The 23,205-nt window shown below is 41.9% G+C and overlaps 1 protein-coding gene across 1 annotated transcript in view; it reads left to right on the forward strand.

Annotated features, from left to right (window-relative positions):
• GSTCD (glutathione S-transferase C-terminal domain containing) overlaps positions 1-23,205 on the forward strand; it is a 106,998-nt gene that overhangs the window by 1,465 nt on the left and 82,328 nt on the right. Inside the window, exons 2-3 of the mRNA XM_018554483.1 lie at positions 3,324-3,763; positions 16,604-16,855. Coding sequence (XP_018409985.1) covers positions 3,324-3,763; positions 16,604-16,855 — 692 coding nt within the window. The remainder of the gene's footprint in view (positions 1-3,323; positions 3,764-16,603; positions 16,856-23,205) is intronic.

The following is a 23,205-nucleotide window of genomic DNA, read 5'->3' on the forward strand; positions in this document are numbered from 1 at the left end:
ATGCATTGCTCTTTAATCTGTAGCAGTGATGCTCTTTTATGAATCCACTGTGGAGCAAACCAGGATCCTGGCTGGCTCCTAGACTGGTCCTTTCAGCCTTGCTCCCCCTCCGCTCTGGCAGTCTAAGGTCCTGTGAGTCATCACGTCCTATACAGTTTATAGGACACGAGGACGCCGAGGGACATTCCATCACTGGAGCGGAGGGGGAGCGAGGCTGAAGGGACCGGTTTAGGAGCCAGCCAGGATTGTGGTTGGACTGAGTATATCTCTGTTATTTTAGCTACTTTACAACACACACGGGGACCATGGAGAACAAAAGTAGTCACCCTCCAGAAGGAAAGACAGTGTCAGCACCAATTCAGAGATGATTTGAGGATCTACAGCTGAGCGATACACAAATAAGATACATTTTGTTAATAGTTAAGGTACTTGAATTCATTTTTAGGTTTAACTCCTGAGTTTAGTGTCACTTTAAAGGAGAACTATAGGGTTAGGGCTTTTCCCCATAGTTCTCCTTAGGGTAACGGGAGGACAGAAACTAGCGTCCTCTCGTCACCCTAAGCTCAGTATACCGCGAGCTACAGCTCGCGGTATACTGAGACGCTGAAGCAGATCCCGACAATTATGTCTGGATCCGCCCAGCTGCGTGACTGACAGCTGGCTCTGCGTATCTAGGGGCAGAGCCAGCTGTACCCGCCCCCTCCCCCGTCCGTTCTGCCAGTCAGCGCTGGAGGATCGGACAGGGGAGGGGGGAATCCAGTCCCTCCCCTGTCACGGCTCTCTGCCGGCACAGGATCGAGAAGTGAGCGAGCGCCGGTATGTGTTCGCTCACTTCCCGATCTACTGAGCCGACCTGTGACAGTCTCATTGTCACAGGTCGGCTAGAACTATGAGGTGAGTGAAAAGCCCTCAGCTCATAGTTCTCCTTTAATTTTATGATTGTTGGGAGAAAGGCTGCTGACAGGGCCACCCGCAGAGTGACATTTTCTCAGTGTATGGCCAGACTTACAGTTACACCAGCATATTTAATGGTTTAGATTGCCTTCCTTATACTGTTATACCCACTATTATGTTTAATTGTTGTGCCCTGGTATACAGGGCCATCTTATCTCTACTGCTTAACAAGACAATCCCATAACGAATAACAGGGATCAACAAGATTGTGCTTTTTGTAATAGTGTTATTTAGTTCTTTCTTTAATGACAAAAGTTCAAGGTGCCCTTTAATAGCATTAATATGCAAATACCAGGGTGTGTTTAGTTGTGTAACACGTGGTCACTGAGCGGGGTTGATTTACTAAAGCAAAATAGGCTCTTTCATTATCCAATCATATGCAAGCAGAAATACTGGGGTTTTTTTTTGTTTCCTTGTACCTAATTGGGCATTCTTTACAGAGTGAAGTTTTCATTAAGTTAAGGGGAAACTTCCTCTGCATAGTGCAAATTCCCTTGCAAAGTGAACAGCCTTTAGCAAATCAACCCCAATGCAGGCAATAAAAGGGTACCTGTTCAGATATGATCCCTATGAGAGTATGATGCAATCACTAGAACAATATTTATTTGGCCTTCCAAGCTAAAACTGATAGTTGTCCCTATTCTGCATACCCAATGCCTAATGCAGGACATACAACGAACGGCTCGGGCCCCTCTGTCATCACAGGCATGTAAACCACAGAAGCCTCTGATGTAACCCAGTAACAAATGCATGCATAGTGTCCCACCCCATGGTGACTTCACACTTAAAATTAAACTATTTACAAGGTGAGAGTGCCAACAAATGTACGTTCTCTATATTTGATTTCAACACCCTTGTCAGAATGAATTATTTGATCAAATCCATGGTGATGATTTGTGGCTTGGGAAACATTTACATATGTGGTGCCAGACAGATCTGCAGCAAGTGTATACACAGCCAAAAATACCTGCGGACGTGTTGTAACAGCGCTCACTTTTGCTGTGGAAACAGTACCTTAATTAACCTCTAATTATGTCTAGAGAAGCTACACCAGAGTTTGTCTTGGATGTCAGGTATAAATATTTAGTCTTAGATTCCAGTATTGAATTTCTGAAAATGTATCCTTTTCACGAGATGCTCATGACAGCAGTTTGTTATTATAATGTGTCAGAAAGCAAGCTTAACTTCGAAGTACTTCATAATCCATTTGTGGCCCCTCAATATTTTACTATATTAAGGAGAACTATGAGGCAAGTGCTTTTCACTCACCTCATAGTTCTAGCCGACCTGTGACAATGAGACTGTCACAGGTCGGCTTAGTAGATCGGGAGGTGAGCGAACACATACCGGCGTTCGCTCACCTCTCTGCCGTGACAGGGGAGGGGCTGGATTCTCCCCTCGCCGCTCTGATCCGCCAGCGCTGACTGGCGGAACCGATGGGGGAGGGGGCGGGTACAGCTGGCTCTGCCTCTAGATAGGCAGAGCCAGCTGTCAGTCACGCAGCTGGGCGGATCCCGCCACAATTGTCGGGATCCGCTTCAGCTGCGGTGTCTCAGTATACCGCGAGCCTAGGGTGACGGGAGGATGCTAGTTTGTGTCCTCCTGTTACCCTAAGGAGAACTATGGGGAAAAACACTTAACCCCATAGTTCTCCTTTAAGGAGAAATTCCACTTCTTGCACAAAAAAATTACAAATGCACACTTCTTTAGGAAAGAAAACACGTGCATGTATTATTTTTTGCATAGAAGCCAGTAAAGCACTGCAACTGTGATTAGTAGATTGTGGGTGCAATGCTCTGGCTCCTGCAGTCTGTACATTTGTCTGTACTGAGGTACGGACAGGCAGTAACATGGACGGGAAGAAGTGTCAATGGATTACAAGAGCTACAGAGTCGTGCCAAATTAAAAAATAGGAATCAAGCCTGTACAGCATACTTGCACATTAAGGCACGCTTACCTTACAACCGTGCTCTTCTTCATTGCTTTCGGATCGATCTTTGGTTCTTCAAATCTTCTTACTCCTATGTGTATTCTGTAGACAGAGGGGACCCCCCCCTCTGTCTACAGAATACACATAGGAGTTAGATCCTCCCTGGCATCTTAGAGATGCATGCACTGTACAGTGTACACACACAAAAAAAAAAAATTCCGGGGGGGGGGGGGAAAGGAAGAATTTTGGGGGAAATAAAGCCTATGCGTGTCTCTTCTACCAAAAATCCTTACCTCCTTTGAGATTTTTTTTAAATTATTCTATTGACTTTACTTCCCCTTTTAAAATTGAGCTGCCATTGACTTTTTTACAGCGATTGCAAATTAAATGTAACTTTCAAAATGTTCAAATGCAATAACATTGCTGCGTTTGGCTGTGCAGGTTAGCCAGTGGACCCGGCTCTGTGAGATCAGCATCCCGGTGGCTGTGGAGAAGTTTCTACAAGAGCCATGGGAAGAAATTCCGCCAGAAATTCTCCAGCTGGAGCAAAAGCTAGGCGAGCCGGTCAGGGTTCATAACGATGACAAAATAAGGAGGCAGAAGATGCAGCAGCAATTGAAGTCAAGTGAAAATGCGGATGGACAAGAAAGGAAACAGGAGCGCTCACAAAAGACGTCTCCAAAAAACTCCAGCTTAGAACTGGAAACGGCTTTATCTAAACTGAGTGCCCAAGAAACGGTTTCAAGAGGCACACGGGAGCCCTCAAACATCAGGAAGGCAAAGAATGCAGATCTTCCTCCTCTGGAGCATGTGTTTGCTGAAGGCCTCTATTTCACTCTAACTGATGTTGTTCTCATGCCTTGTATTCATCAGTTTCTGGTAAGAAATTAAACTGTCTAAAAGCATGAATTTACCTGATACATAAAACATAACATAGACTGGAGGATTGATGTTTGGTAGCAGATATCTTATATGTTTCAAGGCCAGAAAATGTTTATAACATCAGTCACTATGTCATAATTGATTGAAGAGACATGTTGCAGCTTAGCATGGTGGCTCTTGGTCAAGGAAGCCCAAGGAAGGGTCACAGGCAGAAACATACCTCATAAAGTACCACATCAAGAAGGCTTCTTGCCACTTTGTTATATTTATTGTATAGGGGTGGTGAAATCTAAATTATGTAAAAGTAGCTAAAATCTCATAAGATTTAAAATGTTCATATACGTTCAAAGGTTTTTTCAATCTGTTAAATGCAGCTTTCTTTATAGGAATATCTAGTGATCCAGCTATGGAGGTCCTTGACCAGGCACGTCCTATTATAAATGGACAACTGTGTCCCAGTTATGTGCTTTATTGTCGCACTGCCCCTGTTTAGGACTAAAATCAGCAACACCTACACAACTCCCATTGGCATGGTCCTCTGTTGCCAACCTCCAGAGCAATGACATGCAGCCAACATGGAGAAAATTAATTTTCGACAGGAAGTGGCTGGAGGACATCCACAGTGCTAGGATGCCAAAAAAAAAGGGGGAAAACTGTATGAAAGGTTTTGTGAAAGGTATGATACATAGAGGGGAATTCATCAAAATGTGGAGCTTCTCTCTCGGTTTGTTTAGTTAAGATTCGGAAATGAACGGTGGATGCTGATTGGTTGCCATGCACAGCTGCTCCAGATTTTGTCTGCTCCGGTTTTGATAAATTCCCCTCATAGTGCTTTAGCAAACTAAATGTCATCCAGTTAGGCTTTCCTTCTACTTTAGAGCTAAACTCCAGGCAGACCAACTTTAATGCAGCTCAAAATTAACTAATAAACCAGTAAATATATTTTTGAATGCAAGCAGTGTAAGTACTTGGATTTTAATTCAGTATTAGCCTCTGCACAGCAGAGCTCAGAGAAGGGGATGGAGAAACAGCACAAGGAGCCAGTCAGATGTGCTGCCATGCAAGTAGCCATGCTAGTAGGAGGAAGAGAGCAGAGTTGACAGAGAGTGGAGCTCATCAGTGTGCTGTTTCTCTTTTCACTGGTCAGCCACAGGGTGGGGTGGGGAGGAGACCTAAGTAAAAGTGAAACTGCAGTAATGAAAGATCAGGTCCCCTCCCTTGCTATACAGGGCTGTGTTGTGAGGCAGAACTGTGTAAATTGCAGAACTGGATTGACAGTAGTGTAAATCATTTGGTGAAACTGCTCATATACTGTATATGTATTTTGTCTGTGTGCTTAGCTGTTCGTCTGAAGTTCAGCTTTCAGGTGCTCACGCAATGGCTTACAACAGAGCACTGAGCATAAAGGTAAACACTTGCCCACCATGGACTGTTCATTGGATGTTACTAGATTATTTTCAATGGGAAAATATGATGTGCCAGGCTTAGACCAATCCAGCTACGTTTTCCTAGAAGGTTCAGAGGGGTTTCAGCCATGATTGGAAGCTTTAGATCAGGGGTAAGCAAACTCTGGCTCTCCAGCTGTGGTTCCACTACAAATCCCATTAGGCATTGCAAGACTCCGAACACAGGCATGATTCTCAGAGGCAGATGCATGAGGGGATTTGTAGTTTCACAACAGCTAGAGGGCCAGAGTTAGCCAACCTCTGCTTTAGAGGGTCTATATAGGACTCACTTTAAAGGGGCTTGAGTGTATTTTTAGGACTACCTGTTACATGAAGGTACACTTGCTAAACTGTCGTGTTAGCCACCACTTTATTTTACCATAGGAGCCATGTAAAGAGGCCAAGCATTGCTCACCTGGACCGGGGGCGTCCCGAGGCCAAGTGTCACACGGTCTCCAGACCGGGTGACACCCCGCCGTATCGTCATCGCGTGTACGCGTGACGCCACCTTGCGTGTGCGCGATGACGTCATCGCACATGCGCGACCATCTGATTGACGCCTGCAGAGAGGAAGGGACGTTCACCCGGCGGGATGAGGTATGCCACTGGGTCCCCTCCTCTCTCCTAATAAGTACTATCCTTGTCGCACTCCTTACTGATATGTCCCTTGTAGTGGGGGGTGCTCGCAGTGACCGCGGATGGCGCCGCGAATGTCAGCAAAATAGTAGAAATGTCACCAGCACATCAGTTCATTTAGGATAGCAAAAGCTTCATTTATTTGAGTTTTTTGTCATATGACCAACAAGCGCTTTTGGGACTACACAAGGTCCCTTCATCAGGCTTTAGCTAAAGCTGACACTGTTGGGCTCTCGGTCCATGACCGAGTGCCTGACTTTTTAGAGGGGGGTGACACCAAAATGACTGTTAGTCATTTTGGTGTCACCCGGGTGCAGGCCACACACCCCACGTGGTGCCCCTAACCTGAACTAATGATGTACGTGGCTAAAGAATACTGAATTCCAGTCCATCTGAGCTCAACCCTCCTCTTCTTCACATACACAAGCAATATTACCAAATCCAGAGGTGGAGAACAGGTTTTACTGTCTAAAGTCAATGTTACAGTTGTCTTGTAGACTTTGTATCTTTCGTTGAAAGCAATAATTTCATACCTGTGCTCGCGAAATATCATTTTACAGAGAGGCATGACAGATCAAATCGAAACTGGTGGGTTATCTCTGCTCTACAAGGGCTGACACGTCTGCTTTGAAAACAAAGCCGTATAGACAAAGAGGCTTAATAATTATCACTGATATCTTCAAAAAATGAGTGCCTTCTGATATCAAATATGCAGCCTGGCTAGACCGCTGTCATGGCAGCAGATAAGTTGGGGTAGCTGCAGAAGTTGTCTCTGTTCAATAATGGGATTTAAAATACATGATGTTCATTAGTCTAACATTGCTTTTCTTCAACGTTGCATCAAGTGTTGAAATAACAGCTTTTCCTTTTATCACATCATGTCCTGTCTCCTGGATTCTGCCTTTGAGACCCAACAGTTTATGTATTATATTTATAGACTGTTACATAACTAGTGGTAATAGCTGGATGGAAAGAAATATAACACAACATTTTTTAAACTGTTCTTAGATTTTTTTATTACACCCTTTATAAGATATTTTAGTGGAAAACCTGCATAGTAGATTATACAAAAGAACTCTAAAACAAATAAAAAGGTAATGGCTTCTAATAGAGGAACAGTTTATATCTTTAAATATAAACGATTTACATTTTTTTCTTAAAGTGAACCTTTACCCCCTTCCACTAGAAATCACTTTATCATGCAGCTCTGCATGCTGATGTGAAATAATTTTGCATTCATTGGTTAAACAAACATACTTTCTTTTACTTACAATACAGTTTTTCTACTTCCGGGTCCTTTTTGGCACAAATTATGTAATCGTGCCTAAGCATTGCATCCTGGGAAGGTTACATTAGCAGAGCATTGCTGGAAAATGTCATCTGTGATCTCATGAGATCTCAGGGAAAGGAATTTTCCTCCCCTGAGATGATGTGCATGGTCACATGTCTAGTCACATGTGTCAGAGTTCCAGGAAGTAGAGGGAGATCTAGTAATCTGCCCTTAGTTAAAATGACCACTGTGCTTATGTACTTTCTTCTAGCAACAAAATACTCAGATGTGAACATGGCCATAGAAATGAATGGGAACTTTTTGGGCAGAAGAAGCCCTACAAACCGCTTAGTGTGAATGAGGCCTTAGAGAAATATATTGGCAGACATTTGCTGACCTAATTATGCTAATCGCCATGGCTGACTCTGGTTTCAGTTCCTACACGTCTCAGACCTGGAACAAGTGTGCAGTAAAGTTGGTGCCTGATCCCCTTTTAGTGGGGATGCTAGATCATAGCTACACTGTAATAGTTCCTCTAGGGCAGGGGTAGCCAAACTTAGATTCTCCATCATGCATCTGCCTCTGACAGCCTCATGCATGGCTTCCAGAGTCTTGCAATGCCTTATAGGACTTGTAGTTCCATAACAGTTGGAGTGTTGAAGCTTTACTACAATGATGGAGCACACATTTCTTCTACAAATACTGACTTTTGATGGTTGGCATTTGTATAGGTGTGCCCTGGCAGTGAGCTGGTAATTAGTTGGTTGCTCAGACACAAATTTTAGTACAGTGGGAAGGGTAATGGCAGTTGTCTTCATACCAGGGCATATTGATTAGGTCAACTGTCACAGTACAGGTACGCTCTGACACCATAAAGTGTCTGCTAAGCAACATAGCAACATTGACCTTAAAGTAGTACTTAAAGGCTGGTCGTTTTTTACCTTAAAGTGACATTAAAGTTAAAACATTTTTTCCCTCCTCCCAATGTTAATTAAAACACTAACCTTAAATGATGTCTCTTAATCCGATCTTCTTCTTTCCTGTCCTTTTCATCTGTCCCTCCAGCGCTGCTGCGGGTCTCCGCTGACTCATCTGTCCTTGCTGGCACTTCCTGTCCCACGGTGTCAGCATGAGGGTGCACGCTTCCATAGACTTACCTTGTGTCTCTCCTCGTCTCCCGGCCGAAAATGTGAACTGCGCATGCGCCCGCCCCAAGATGCTTTGCGGCCGCCTGAGAATTTTCACATTTTCGGACGGGAGCGCGCAGGGAAGACACAGGTAAGTATTGACCTCTTTTAAAGTGTTTTTTTTGGTTTTGTTTACTTTTTGCATATATCTACTGCTTGCTAGCAGTAGATACTGTATATGCAAAAAAAACGGAGGCTTTAATGATACTTTAATGCATTCTCTGCATTAAGGTGAAAAATACCTTTTTCTGTCCCTCATCCCCTCTACACTTGCCTGTGAACTCTGCTGTCACTGCCGCCGGCCCCTGAGGTGATCCTGCATTGGCCAAACTTCCTGGTTGCAGGGGAGGATACTGGGGGCAGAGGAGCTATAGGCTCCTTCTGCCATCAAACTTTTGGGAGGAGAGAAGTGCACACAGCCACTTGCAGGCACAGCCAGGAATTCGCACGCTCAGGTGCCTCCACAGCAGCAGCTTAGCTGATGGAGGCACTCGTGTAGGGGGCGGGAGGGAGAGCGATGCGTGGACCCCGGAGACCCATTAAAGAACGAGGAATTGAAACATTACAAAAAACCCAAGAACCAAGGAGTTGCATCCCATGTGGGCCTCCCATGCATAAAAAAAAGCTAAAGCTTTAATTTACAGTACTTGAAAGCAGCATAGGTTGACGTTATAATTAATTTGACACATCTCACTGGCCGAACATCTCTACTTTTGTTCCTGGCACTTATCTTCTGCACCTTACTGTCCTGCTAGTTTAATTTGTATAGTTTCTGGTATCTTTATTTTTTGAGTGGTGCTGAATCTAAGAATTACCCTTTCTCTGAGCCAACGTTAGCCTCATCCATACACATTGAAGAATGAATGGGAGGTTGCACAGGAAAGAATGATGAAGTATGAGACTTCAGCCCTATCAATTAGCCTGGTGAGTCTGGCTGCCAGGGCTTATATGAGACACATGATAACATAAACTGAACGGTTCTTCTGCATTCTGTACAGTACCCGTTTTTTTATGGTTGGCATTAGCAGTTTACTGATTGTGTTGTCCAGAGTATACCTTCTTTGCACTAAATATATTGTTGAATAGATCCTTTACCTTTCAGGTGACTTGTGACTGGTCACAAAGTCTGTCTCAGCAAAGTGTCTCTGGGGAATAACATTAATAGTGCAAAAGTATCCAGCTCTGTTTCCTAATTGCAATTTATGCTGTTGATGCCTATGGCTGTCTGTGGACTACTCATATACTATATTACTTGTATATAATAGGCCTGCAATCTCCAGCTTCTCAAAACTGCTGAATTCACAATCTTTTGGTAGGAAGCAGTTGAGATTACCTGACTTTTCACAATGACTGCCCAAGCCGTAAATGAGCTAAATCTACTGCACAACTTGAAGGATGGGTGTGAGGCTCCTGTTCTGTAGTTTATACATTTTACAAAAGGTCTGCCAATATGAGATAGCTGCTTTAAATCTATATATTGTGAATAAAGCAGTAATGAGGAAGCAAATTACTCCTTCACCCACAGACAGATCGGGCTAAGCAGTGAAATGGAGATTGAATGGAGTAGTGATGTTAACGGTGAGATACAGAGTAGAGAAATAATTTAGGGATAGGAATGGAGACAGCCTTCCTATACATTACAATTGCAAGTCGTATGCAAGTTGAACTAAAAAAATGGGCTTCCAACATAGCACTTTGCGCATGTGCAATGCTTCAGATATATGCAGAGCATAAAATCGTAATCAGAATGACCTTCCTTTTGCATTAGAACAATATGGAGTCACCTAAGAATTAGAGGCTTTCTACAATCTGTAGTTTTGAAAAAGCTAATAAATGATGAACTGGACTTGAGGAATATATCTTTTCACTGAAAACCAGCAGTGTTGGCCTCCATTTTATTTGTAGACTAGGTGTTGAAGCAAAGTCCACCTTTTGTGATATGCAGTTTATCAGCGTCGATTAATTCAGTCAAGAGGTTTAAGAAACATAAAAAAAGAAAGGAAACGTCTGAAGCGTCTTTTATTATCTTTCATGGCATTTGAACAAAGTGGAAAGTTCACTTTTGCTATATGAGGTTGAGATTTTAAGCCGACCTTTTATTTTCTTTTTGTCTTAGCAACAGGTATATTATTCATGCTCAAAGTTGAAATAGAGGATTTTGGCTGTGCAAGAGGCTTACTGTAAATTTTACATTCCTTACAATTCAAGCAAGCTCTTATGAGTACCTGCTCTGTACGTTTTAATGGGGATAGGATAATTGTGTCTTTAACACCACTTGATGAGAAAATGAGATGTGGCTAGTCAATTAAAGCTGGGAGCAAATGCATGTAGCATTGACTAAAAGAGAGTCAGGTAGATCATTTCATGAAATCTCTGACAGTCTAGTCTGGAAATCTTGACAGCATGTATTAGAATTTCATTGGCAGAATATGGGACAAATAATGCTGACATTCCTGAGAAAAATAAGTGGATGCAATTTGATATTGTGTGGTAATGAATGAGTGATGTCATTTCTAGACCATTCTCTCGTCAGAAAGTATGTTTGTTGACATATGTGTAATGCAGAAATGTGCAAGTACATTGTTCTTGATAAAATATATTTTTGTCAGATATAGCTGTCTTAAAGTAAGCCTTTCACAAACCCCAGCAGTTTTTACTGAGTGTACAATTTAAAAAAAATGCTTTTAGTCCATCTCCAGGCAAATATCAACCTCCCTCCCACTGCACCACCTATTCACAATTTGTTTTTTTTTAACTTTACTGGGTGCACTATCCTTGTCTTTTACTAGTGCCTGTTTCGGGAGAGGAGAATAGTGATCCAGTGCTGCAGCCTGTGCCTATGATAACCGGTCTTGTTGTTGTAATGTCATCATGCTGCTGCAGTCTGCTGAATTCTGAAAGGACTTCATCGCTGGACAACCTATAGAAAGGTTCTGTGTCACCCAAGCAGCGACATGGACACCCGAAGAAGTGCCTTCGACTTTGCATTGAGGAAGAGAAAATATTCATGAGGGAGTGCTGCAGCGATGGGGGGGGGGGGGGGGGGGAGTTGGTGTGGATACCTTGCTGGAACTATAAGTAGAGGGTCCCTTCACTGAACGCTACATGTAAAAATCATTGGTAGATTCAGGCGGTTTATTCGGCTACACAAAACTGGCAGATGTCCCAAGCCTACGGGTTGAACAAAAAAATAAGATTTGTCCAGCACGCTAAATAGTGTGGATGGAGGAATCCATCACCACCCCCCTTTCCTCCTGCCGGGCTATTTTATTCTAACAGCCAGCTGCAGTCACTGTTTGTCTAACAATTGTCTGCTCGGCTCCATCTACATAAGTCGACTGAGTAATCAAGTTTTATTTAGCCACCAGGGTCACCCAATGTTAGACATTTTTTTGGTTCCTGTACATCGGACAACATTTTAAATGTCTGGCCAGCTTTACACAGAATATACTGCATACTCTAACCATAATGTGGATCCAAAACAAACAAAAATCTATTTAAAGGTGAATTGCAATCAAACAATGATACCTAGAGTAGGATTAGTGTAAAAACATATGGTAAAGTGATTCCTCTGTGGCCCACCTGGGTGGAGAAACATGCACCCAATCAAATCTAATTAATTTGACATTCTACCTTCTCTAGCAAAACAAAGAGGCAAGTGATGTGCTTGATGTAGTACTTTTACAGCGCTGAATCTTCTGATGGAGGTAGGCACTACCTTACTCTCTTTTTCTTGTCCTGCTGTGACCAATAGCCAACAGTCTAGTATTTGGGTCCTCCTCTACAAATGAATTACACACTTAGATATAATAAAGAAGAGAGATCTTAAAGGAACAATGTTATGCATTCCTTTATCAAATCTTTGTAAAGTTGTAAAACTATTTGCTGTAAAAAGCTTGCGTGCAGCAAAAATATGCACAATTTTACAGTTTGCCTTTGTATATCACGGTAGCGCCTGTCAGCTTAATAAGCTACCTGAGGAAATCCACTTATAATGTGCTGTCTAAACATCACCTGCCTCAGCTCCTGTAGGGTATTCGTGACATGCCTGAAAAGTTCATTGCCTACAAAATACATACACTGAGGTTAATAGACTGTGAAAGCAAATATGGAAGCATTTTTATATAATAGTAGCTGTTTGACTTTTAAACATTAAGTGTATATTTGCCGGCAGTGCAGTGACAGTTCTTGAATAGTTGGTCAGATTTGACATATCCAGACATTCAGCACCTGAGTGTAACCTCCATACTGTGTGAATTACTGACCTTTCTACAGTAAGGCAGCAAGTAAACAATGCAATGCTTCAATGCAAGAGGGCTTGTAGAATTGTCTTTAGCATCAACATATATACAAAATAGTCCCATTCGGTTTGAGCCAAGCTTGAAAGTGTCCACCAGATAGACATGGACTAAGGTGATGAGGCTTTTTGGACTCTAATAATTCCTCCACAGTGCGTCTTCTGGAATGTGTGACTGTCTAGTGTAATAGGACATATCTGCACTCTAGTCTCAGTTCCTAGGTTTGCTGTCAGAACAGTCTTGGCACATAATGACATACACCTCCCCAGGTAAGATTCTATACTTTCATATAATATGGGGCAATTGGCAGCCACATGTCCCGGTCTCTGACACTGCCAGCGCGCAAATATGCCATGTCTCTATCAAGGAAGAGACTCCCTTTGGGTTAGGAAGCAGTTCATAACTGGTATCCATACATGCCCCCACCCTCCTTTCCCCCCTTTCTTATGAGTCTGTTTACCTCTTGAAAATAAACAGTCTTACCCAAGGTTGACGGTTTTCTGTTTCCAAGGGTTACTGGCTTGCAGGCCAGATCCAGGAGAGAAGCTCTTGGAAGCATTATGTCACTGCACAAAGCTTACCAGCTCATCCATACTCTTGAACTCTGTATGTCTAACGCACTGCTGTATCTTAACTGGTAGGGCTCTGATGTAACAGTCATAGACCATTCACTTCACAATCTGAGAAAGGTAGAGCACTTGTTTGTGAGGTGTAACAAACCATACATTCAGAACCTCTTTGGCTGTCCTGGGTCATATTCCCATGTAAATACACGCTGTGCTTGAACAACCATTGTAACCCAGAACCTGGCTAGGATTTATCCTCTTAGTTTAATTCTCCTTGGCATTTTTAGGTTGTAAGTCAAAGCAAGCCTTCTGTGGCTTCTCAGTTAAAGAATGCTAGCACATGAGCCCACTGCTCCTCGGGTAGCTCCTCACGTTCTACAACTCTCTCAAAGATGCCCAGGTAGGCTACAACATCATCCTCCAGGGACAATTTCCATTATGCTGTCTACACCAGCTGTAGAGGTGTTGGCCCCCTGTGCTACCATCTGCCTCTCTGACAGGGCATGTACCTGTTGTTGTAGAGACAGGTTCACCTAATGTTCCCCTCTAAGGAGGCCTGGTGGTCTTCAGTCATCTATCAGGTGATGAAGTGGTACGCCTCTTGCAATAGCAGATTGGTTTGCTGTTGGTTAACATTTGCCAATAAAAGCTGTTTTACAAACTGGACAATTTTATTTAATAATAGATGTCTGTTCCTTTAAGGTGCTGCCCGCATCCAATGACCAAGTTCTAATAGGGACATGCTCAGCTTGTAGTGTCAGTGGTAAACCATGCATGACACCCAGGAACAGTCCAAGCAGGTTTGCCCTGCACTTTTATTCAGCAAGGCAGCAAACAAAGTTTGAATGCAGGAGGGCTTTGTACAGCAAGTCCATAGCAGAAAACAAACAACATCTGCTTGTCCGAGCTACTGACTAAACTCAGAACAGTTCCTGACTAACAGGGTGTCCCTTTATGGTTTTCCAAAAACAAAGCAGCACATTACTTTTTAAATGGTCTACCAGCACCTAGCCTTTCACCTAGCAGCATGCTCCCACTGCAGAGAGAGCCCAGACCTTAAACAAGGAGAGACTACATGAGCTTAGTATGTACAGTCTTGGCTAAAGAATGGAAAGGGGGGACATGATTGAAATCTTTAAATACATTAAGGGTGTGAGCAGGTGATCGGTAGCTGGCACATACGCCCCCTGGGAATAAGCAGTCTCTTGGGCACAGATACCAAATCTAGGGGAGTAGTGGCAAACAGTGCAGTGTTTATTAGTGATATTTACAAGAGCATTCACAGGTGCTGTACAGTGGTTCACAAGAAATCAACAAAATAAAACATAGCCGTATCCCGGCACTAACTTCACAAACAAAAGATATAGCTCCTAACTAACAGGCTGAGCAGGCCTACCGCTTGTCAGCCTCCACCTAAACTGCATGTTTTCCACCATACCTTGTAGCTCTCTCAGACAGGACTTCTCTGATCCCCAGGCATAGATCTCTGAGTACAGGTTCCAGGTGAGTTTAAATTGCCAGTGGAGAGAGGAGTAAACCCTGCACTGGAGCCCGGATCAGCAATTCCTAAATGTATAGGAGGGGAACCTAGGAGACTTATAAACTCCGAACAAGACTTTCACAGGCTCCCTCTGGGATGCTCTGCTACAAGGGTATGAATAATGTACTGGAGGGCAATATTTTTAATATTAAGATAAAATCATGAACTTGAGGCCTTTTTCAATATGAAGCTAAGATCAATAACACAGGTACATGACCTCAAACTAGCAGGAGGAAAGCTTAAAACTAACAAAGTATTTTTTTTTACAAAAAGAGTAGTTGATTGTTGGAAGAGACGTCCTACAGAGGTAGTGAGTCAGTCAACAGTAAGTGAATTTAATCATGCTTGGGACAAACATAGATCTATGCTCTGACAAAAAGGTTTAAAAGAGGAAAAAAGACAAAAAAATCCCTCCAAAAAAAGGGCAGACTCAATGGACTACTTGGTTATTTCTGACACATATACACTGTCCACAATCCTGCACGGAGCCAGTGCCTCACTAAAAATAAAAACACGGATTGTCTCATTTCAATGGCGTCTGGGAGTGGGTGGGATAGATTAGGCAGCAAGTGAACATTTTGTCTCTGAAGTTGATGTGTTGGAAGCAGAAAAAATGGGCAAAAATAATGATTTGAGCGACTTTGAAAAGGGTACAATTGTGATGGCTAGACAACTGGATCAGGGCAATTCCAAAACTGCAGCTCTTGTGGAATGTTTCCGGTCTGCAGTGGTCAGGACCTACCAAAAGTGGTTCAAGGAAGGAAAATTGGTGAACTGGCAACAGGGTTATAGATAGCCAAGGCTCACTGATGCACGTGAGGATCCAATAGAAGCGCTACTGTAGTTCAGATTACTGAAAACGTGAATACTGGTTCTGATAGATATGTGTCTGAACATACAGTGCATCACAGTTTGTTGCACTGTATGCCCGCCCACCTGTTTGTGGCTCCCCGGACGGCAGAGCGGACAGCTGCAGCCAGGTAAGACATCCCCCGAAAAAAATGAAAATCCCCCGTGAAAAAAATAAAATAAGACACTGTCTTATTTTTGGGGAAACACAGTATTGAACCAATGGCCAATTATTTCCATTTTTTCAGGGCTGTGTGTTACAGACCTATAAGTTAGGGAGTTTTTTTTCTCCAGAAATAATGAGAAAATATGGTGAGTGGCCTATCCTCCACCTATTAAGCGTGCTTGTTTATCTTTGGCTATAGCCCCATTACTCTTTGCCATATCTAGATAAATAATCATGTTTGTTTTGGTAACTAGTGTAAATCAAGTAACATCACTAAAGTGCATATTCAATAACAGAAGGGGATATAATACCCTTTAGTAAGGTGTGTGGCCTTTAACAATCAAATAGTAGCTGTTTCAACCTGATTGGTTGCTATGGGCAATGGATGTGTATCTGTTTTGTAGAAAGACAGTTTAAAATGTTTTCATTTCTAGTTTGAGATTTTGAAATCCAGGATCCCAAATGTGTCTATATGGTTTTAATAAAGCTATAGAGAGGAAACAGTTTGATGTGCAAATGGAAAATATGTGCATTTTACTTATATGTTATGAGAAAATTGAGCCTCTCCTGTTTCACATCTGTCAAGAGGCTCTTTACATAATTATCTTGTCTGCTGCACAGAACAATACAAAAGTGTCAGTACATACTAAGTGCAGTCAGTGCTTGGAAATATTGCTTTGCCCCATTTTTTGACAGTTTGACATACCACAAGTCCATGTTGCTGTTGACCATACCTTATCTTGCTTGAACATTAGGATTTATTACAACCTAACCATGATTGTGTAGCTAGATATGTTAGATTGATTAGACAAGTAGGTTGAACATACCTTTTGTGTACTTGTGAATGCTCAAAATAACCTTGCTCTGTTTTTTGCTCTAGGTTGCTTTGCATAAAATTTCACCAGAGAAGATTTCAGGGATTCCTCTGTTGGCTGCCTGGTATGAACGGGTCCAGCAAGTGCCAGGTGTGCAAAGTGCAGCTACTGCTTGTAACATCACCTTCCTTCATTTTCCTGATTTGAATAAATCCAGTGAACAACTTCTGCAAGCATCAGAACCAAAGACAGAAGAAGCAGATTCCTCCGAAGACCAGTTTCTAGGAGGTCCCAGACCAACCATGACCAAACTAAAAGTAAATGTTTTATTTTAAAAGATTCTTGTAATGTCTAGGTCTGGAGAAAGCTAAAACTGTAGTCTTGGATGACTGTGGGCAGGGTGACTATCCTTCTTAGCAAGCCTTAAAACACCTGCTAATGATCACAGCAGGAGATTGATATAGGCTGGACTTAATTTTAGGCCCCATTCACACCAGAGGGCGGTTGCGGATCACCGCAGTTTCCGCACGGATTTTAAAAGGGCAGTTTTGGGTGTTTTTAATTGCATTTCAGAGCTGAAACGCAATAAAAAAATGCCTAAAACCACGCTGAACAGCGTGGTTCAGTTGAAAGCAGTATGGAAACCGCACTAATCAGTGCGGCAAAAAAGTGGCGGTTCGGATCGCGCGGAGTGGTTGCATGAGCGGTCCCCATAGCAATGTATGGGATCGTTCATGTCGGCAGATCCGCACGGCCGAACCGCCCTGGTGTGAACAGGGCCTTTGGAGGAACATTAAACCTGTCTGTATGATCTAGCTGCCCTTCTTAATATAGTGGTCTCACCATAGACACAAACACAGCAAATGTCTGTATGTGCTTTCCCTTATTTGGGTCTGAAGACCCTATTCCACCATGCTTTTCCATACACAGTTATGTGCACCCTATGGAGATTGTTGACTTTTTCAACATATTTGCGCATGCAGACATTGGATCTTTATTCAAGCAGTGCCTACAGACAAATGTATACAAAGGAATTGGAACAATAATTTGTATGTAAAGTGTATTGTGGAAAAAGTAAGTTCACCCTTGACATCAAAAACTGTTATTCCCCCTGTAGCAAAAATTACATCTTGTAAGTATTTTGTATAACTGCCCACCAATTTTTGACAAATTCCTTAAAGAGGAACTTTAACCATATCTTCAAAATAACAAAAGAGGCACCTTTAGAGATTCTTAGTAATAGCAATCTACAAACAGATATTTCTAGATAAGTGCCGGCTTTTTATTTTTTGCATACCTTATTTTTCTTTTCTTCCCCAGTCTTCTCACAGTGACCATTTTACCTAAGGGCAGGTTACTAGATATTCCTTTACTTCCTGGTTTTCTGGCACATGTGACTAGGACAAGTGACCATGCACCTCATCTCAGGGGAGGGAAATGCCTTTCCCTGAGATCTCATGAGATTACAGATGAAATTTCCCAGCAATGCTCTGCTGAGGTAACCTTCCCAGGATGTAATGCTTGGGCATGATTACATCATTTGTGCCAAAGAGGACCAGAAAGTAGAAAAAAAGAAATTGTAAGTAAAAGAAAAAATGTGTTTGTTTAGCTAATAAATGTAAGATGATTTCATATCAGCATGAAGCAGCCATTTGAAAAGGTGACATGAGATGAAGAGGACAGCAAACAAAAAAGTAAGTTTCTGTGTTCATATACAGGAACTGCATATGTCTGCTACATGTACACTTGGTGTACATTGCTGCCGTAAAGGTGGAAATGGACTTTAAGTTCTAAGATGTTTGTGCGTTTCTTTCATGATCTGCCCCTTTCAAAATTCCCCTTTAACTTCAGCTTTTGGACAGATGGCTTCACATCAAGCATGCTTTGGTAGGATTCAGAATGTGTAATTAACTTGATTACTGCGACCTGTCCAGGCCCTGAAGCAGCAAATCAACCTCAAAGCATACATTTTCCACCACCATGGTTCATAGTTGGTATGAGATTCTTCACCTGTCTTCGGGTTGCAGCAAACATGGCTACTGTTACTGTGACCAAACAACTCTATATTTGATTAATCAGTATTCAGCACAGTGCTCCAGAAGGTCTAGTCTTTGATTTTTTGTTGATTTGGCAAACTGTAATCTTGCACTCATGTTTTTCTTGGAAAGCAGAGGTTTTTTCTTAGCCGCTCTCATTTAGGTTGAATTGATACAATCTCTTTTTGATTGTAGATTCATGCACTTTGACTCCAACTGTTGCAAGAGTTACCAGAACACCCCATCATGAAATTTGGGTGTTTCTTGGAGTCTTTCTTTAGCATCAAATGGTCAGCTCTTGAGTTGGATTTGCTGGGCCAGTCATTCCTGCTCAAATTAGCAGTTTTTAAAAATATTTTCCACTTGTGGATCATTTTCCTGCTGAGAAAAGAATGATTTCAAATCATTTGGCAATATTTAGGGATCCACAACTTTCTTTCTGGGGGCCTTAGAGATCTCTTTTGGCGTGGTGACACCACACAGGTCAGTAGCAAACAGAACACCAGACCCTAGATATCTAAGGTTTAAATAAGACAGGTTCTACCTGCATACTCCCTAAGGAGATTCTAATCATTGACACCTAATCTGGAACACCTGTTCTAAGTTAATGGATTTGAAGTAGTCGTAAACGTAGGGGTGTACATACTTTTTTTCCATATGACAAATCTGCATTTTTAAAGTTTGTCAACTTTATGTGTCACTTGTTAAAGTATATTACCTTTATCTTAGAAACAAAATCTAATTATCCTATTCATATAGCTTGGAAAAAAGCATACTTTTTTACATGAATGTATGACATTGGAATTTACATGTCTGAAGTCAACTCTATAATCTATAAGTTAAAGTATTTGTGATAGGCAAAACAACCTTTATGTTTTGGGTAGAGTAGGGAAGCATCAAAACACCTGTTAGGTTATTGTGTCTCAATCGGGAGATTTTCCTTTACTTCTTGCCCTGAGAGCTCAACAGAAAATAGGAGGAAATCTCCCCAAATTGAGGGGGAATTCCCCCAAATTCTTGCACTGGATAAAACGAATTCATACAAATTTTGGATTTTTGCCGACTTTCTGTCCCCGTGACAATAGCCATCAGATAAATAGAAAGGGTGCATCTCCCCAGTGGGACACAAACAACAATAAAGGCTTGACAGATGTCAAGCCCCCCCCCCCAATCCAAGAATACAAAATTATACTAAAGGATAGACATTTCATAATAAATATCTTAAACATAAAGGCCAATACAGTATATTTTAAAGGGTATAAGCCAGCTTTATGCCTTCATGCCAAGGCAGAAAGTGACACCCTGAGGGTAAGCAAGTCAGAGAAATAGAAGTAGCACAGTTCTGACAGTAAATACGAATATCTGACTATAAACGTAACTTCAGGATCATTCAATATAATGATCATTTTGATGAAAAAGTGGTACCTTTTGGGAATCAGTTGTACTAAAATCCAACAGTAATTTTGTAGTGAAAGATCAGTTAAAACAGTTGATTCTGTGATCAATCGTTTATAATATGGCTTGCATGGTTTCGAAGAATGGAGCCATTTTGTTGAAGAGCAAGTGAAGTGACTTTGTATTTAGCAACATCTGAATAGTTTGTTTACTATTACACTTAGCAGTTTGTACTCTCAAAAAAACAAGGAGAGTTTTTATTTATTTTTGCATTACCTAGTCTGTGTTTATAACAGAAGTGATGCCCTTAACCTCTTGCCGTCCGCCCGTAGTAGAAAAACGGACGGACGGCAGTGCTGCATCTGCGGGTTGCCGTCTCCAGACAGCAATTTTTTTCTGCTCGCGCGCGCCCCCTAGCGGGCACGCACGGGCAGAAAAGACCCGACAATGCACACACCCGGTACCGGGTGTCACACATATAGGCGATCAGCGGGTCCATAGCCCGCCGATCGCCTATATGTGCTCGTTCAAACCCCCAGTGGTGAATAAATACCACCAAAAGAAAGCTCTATCTGTCCCCAAAAAAGGGTATAAAATTCATTTCAGTACAGCGCTGCATGATGGAATAAATGTCAGTTAAAGTACCGCAGCGCTGAATACTGAAAAATGGCCAGGATGGGAAGGGGGTTTAACACCGCGGATGTCAACTGGTTAAAGCTTTTTCTACCCTTTATAGTGAATCAAGCTTTATCCTTGTTTAATCCTTTTCAAAAGAGCTTTATGACTCAGCCAAGTTCTGTGAAACATGAACACTGTGGAGGTCTTCTGTTGTTATTTTGTTAAATAACAGCTCCTAACCAGCTGCTAATGAATGCAATGTGCACTGCATTCCAGGATTTATATTAATGTGCTTTCTGGCTGGAACATAAAACACTGCATAAAAATTATTGTATGAGAAACACAAATGTTAGCATTACAGAAAATTAAGCAGATAGTAGTAGCGTTTCCCAAAGTTTGCCTCGTCTTGCACCACTAACACACCCCAGTTTTTCTGCACCACTTATACACAGTCACATGTATTATTATTATTATACAGGATTTATATAGTGCCAACAGTTTGCGCATCACTTTACTATATAAGGAAGACATTAAATCGCAATACAATTCAAGACAAGATGGTAAGGAGGGGCCTGCCCGTTTATGCTCCGTCTTCATAAAAAAAATGCACTATTTCTGCATAGTCTAGAGTAGGCATTCATCCACAAACTCATACTGTTTCCTTTCTCCCTTTGGATTTCCTACAGGCAATCCCTTCACTCCCACTCAATTATGGCAAACACTTGTTCCAGAAACCCAAAGAAGCATTTTCACTATACAGCTTAAAGTGTATTTCCACTTTTGCAGCCACATTGGGATAACACCTATTTTATATTTATTGCTTAACCTTAAATAAAAAATGCTGCCTACCTTTTTTTTAGATGCTCTTTCTGCTAACTCCAGGACTGAAAAACCTGCTTAACCCCTTCATGACTGAGCTAGTTTTCGGGTTCTGTTCATAAATTACTGACACACTTTTTACATTTTTGATGGGTGATTCTTCCACAGCAGTAATATACTTTCTTACTAAATGTACCCACACATATTATATATACCGTATATACTCGAGTATAAGCCGAGTTTTTCAGCACATTTTTTTTGCTGAAAAATGCCCCCCTCGGCTTATATTCGAGTCAGCATCTCGAGAACTGAGGAAAGTGAGTACGCTGGAAGGCACAAAGTGCCGGGATGTACACTGTACGTCTCCCGTCACGAAGGGGTTAATTCTCACTGTCTGGAAGGTTGGAGGGAGTTTTCTTTCAAATAATTAACCCTGTACGTACTGTGCTGGCAGATTTCATTATCACTTATAAACTAGATAAGCAGGACTGTCTGTCCTAACAAAGGTTACAGCCCATAGCACGGTCAGTCTGCCCTAAGTCCTTCTATTAGGACAGACAACATCTGCTGTTACTGAAACTGAGAGGGAAGCTTGCAAAGGACAGCTAAATAGAGATATAAAAAAAAGTAGGCAATATTAACAAAAATATGTTTGTAGATATGCTGTGTGAATAGGAACATACTGTATATCAAATATAGTGTATAGTGGGGGGGGGGTTTCTTTTCTCGATTTTGACTGGAAATACACTTTAACTTCTTGTTCCTGTCACTGAATGACCATTCTAGAGTGGACCATTCTAGATATTCTGCTAGCAGGGCTGTCCTTATAAGTTTTGAGCTTTTTTATGTGTGCCTCACAAGTACTACCAGTGGAACACATTCCCCACTTTCATAGGGTTTGATGACCAGTGGAAGCTTTTATTTTGGCTGGGGAAGGAGAGCTGCTGGAGAGCCTATGTTGGCGGCTTGTGTGATAATAACAGTGTTGAAAAGGAAGAGGAGCCACCCCAGATCAGAGGCCAGCCTCTGGGCATGTATTGGGATTCTAATGAGACCTGTGACCACTCCCTAATGACAAGGTGATATGAACCAGTCTTCTGTGTTTATATACAAGGAACACTGAGGGGAATTTATCAAAACTGGAGCAGACAAAATCTGGAGCAGCTGTGCATGGCAACCAATCGGCTTCTCTCTTTCATTTTCAAATCCTAACTGAAAAGAGAAGCTTATTGGTTGCCATGGGCAACGGCTCCAGATTCTGTCTGCTGCAGTTTTCATAAATTCCCCCCATTGGTCTTTACTAAGTAACTCTGATGAAGAGGGTACGTCCCAGAAATATGTCAATTTTGTCATGGTAACTAGCAGGACCGGTCCATGCTATACATCTCCTGTCAGTATATTGGTTCTTCGCTATGACACATGATGTTTGGATGCAGATACCAGTACATACATGCTTATATGATCAACTCTGTCTGTGAGTATTTTTAATATTTTGTTATTTATTTAAAAATAAATTCATAAGGAGAAGGGTCTGTCCTTTTTGTTTGTTTTGCTTGAAAGTGAACTGTGTTTTAAAACAAGCACATTCAAATTGTTATAGACCTGGCCTTAGAAAATATATAAGTGGCTAGTTGATCTAGGTAGTTGATCCAGTACAGATGGACACTAGGTGAAATGTTTACATAGTAACATAGTAGGTGGGTTTGAATAAAGACAAAGGTCCATCCAGTTCCACGTGTGTGTGTGTGTGTGTGTGTGTGTGTGTGTGTGTGTGTGTGTGTGTGTGTGTGTGTGTGTGT

Source organism: Nanorana parkeri, unplaced genomic scaffold, assembly GCF_000935625.1.
Source record: "Nanorana parkeri isolate BGI_ZX_2015 unplaced genomic scaffold, ASM93562v1 scaffold161, whole genome shotgun sequence".
NCBI classification, from domain to species: domain Eukaryota; kingdom Metazoa; phylum Chordata; class Amphibia; order Anura; family Dicroglossidae; genus Nanorana; species Nanorana parkeri.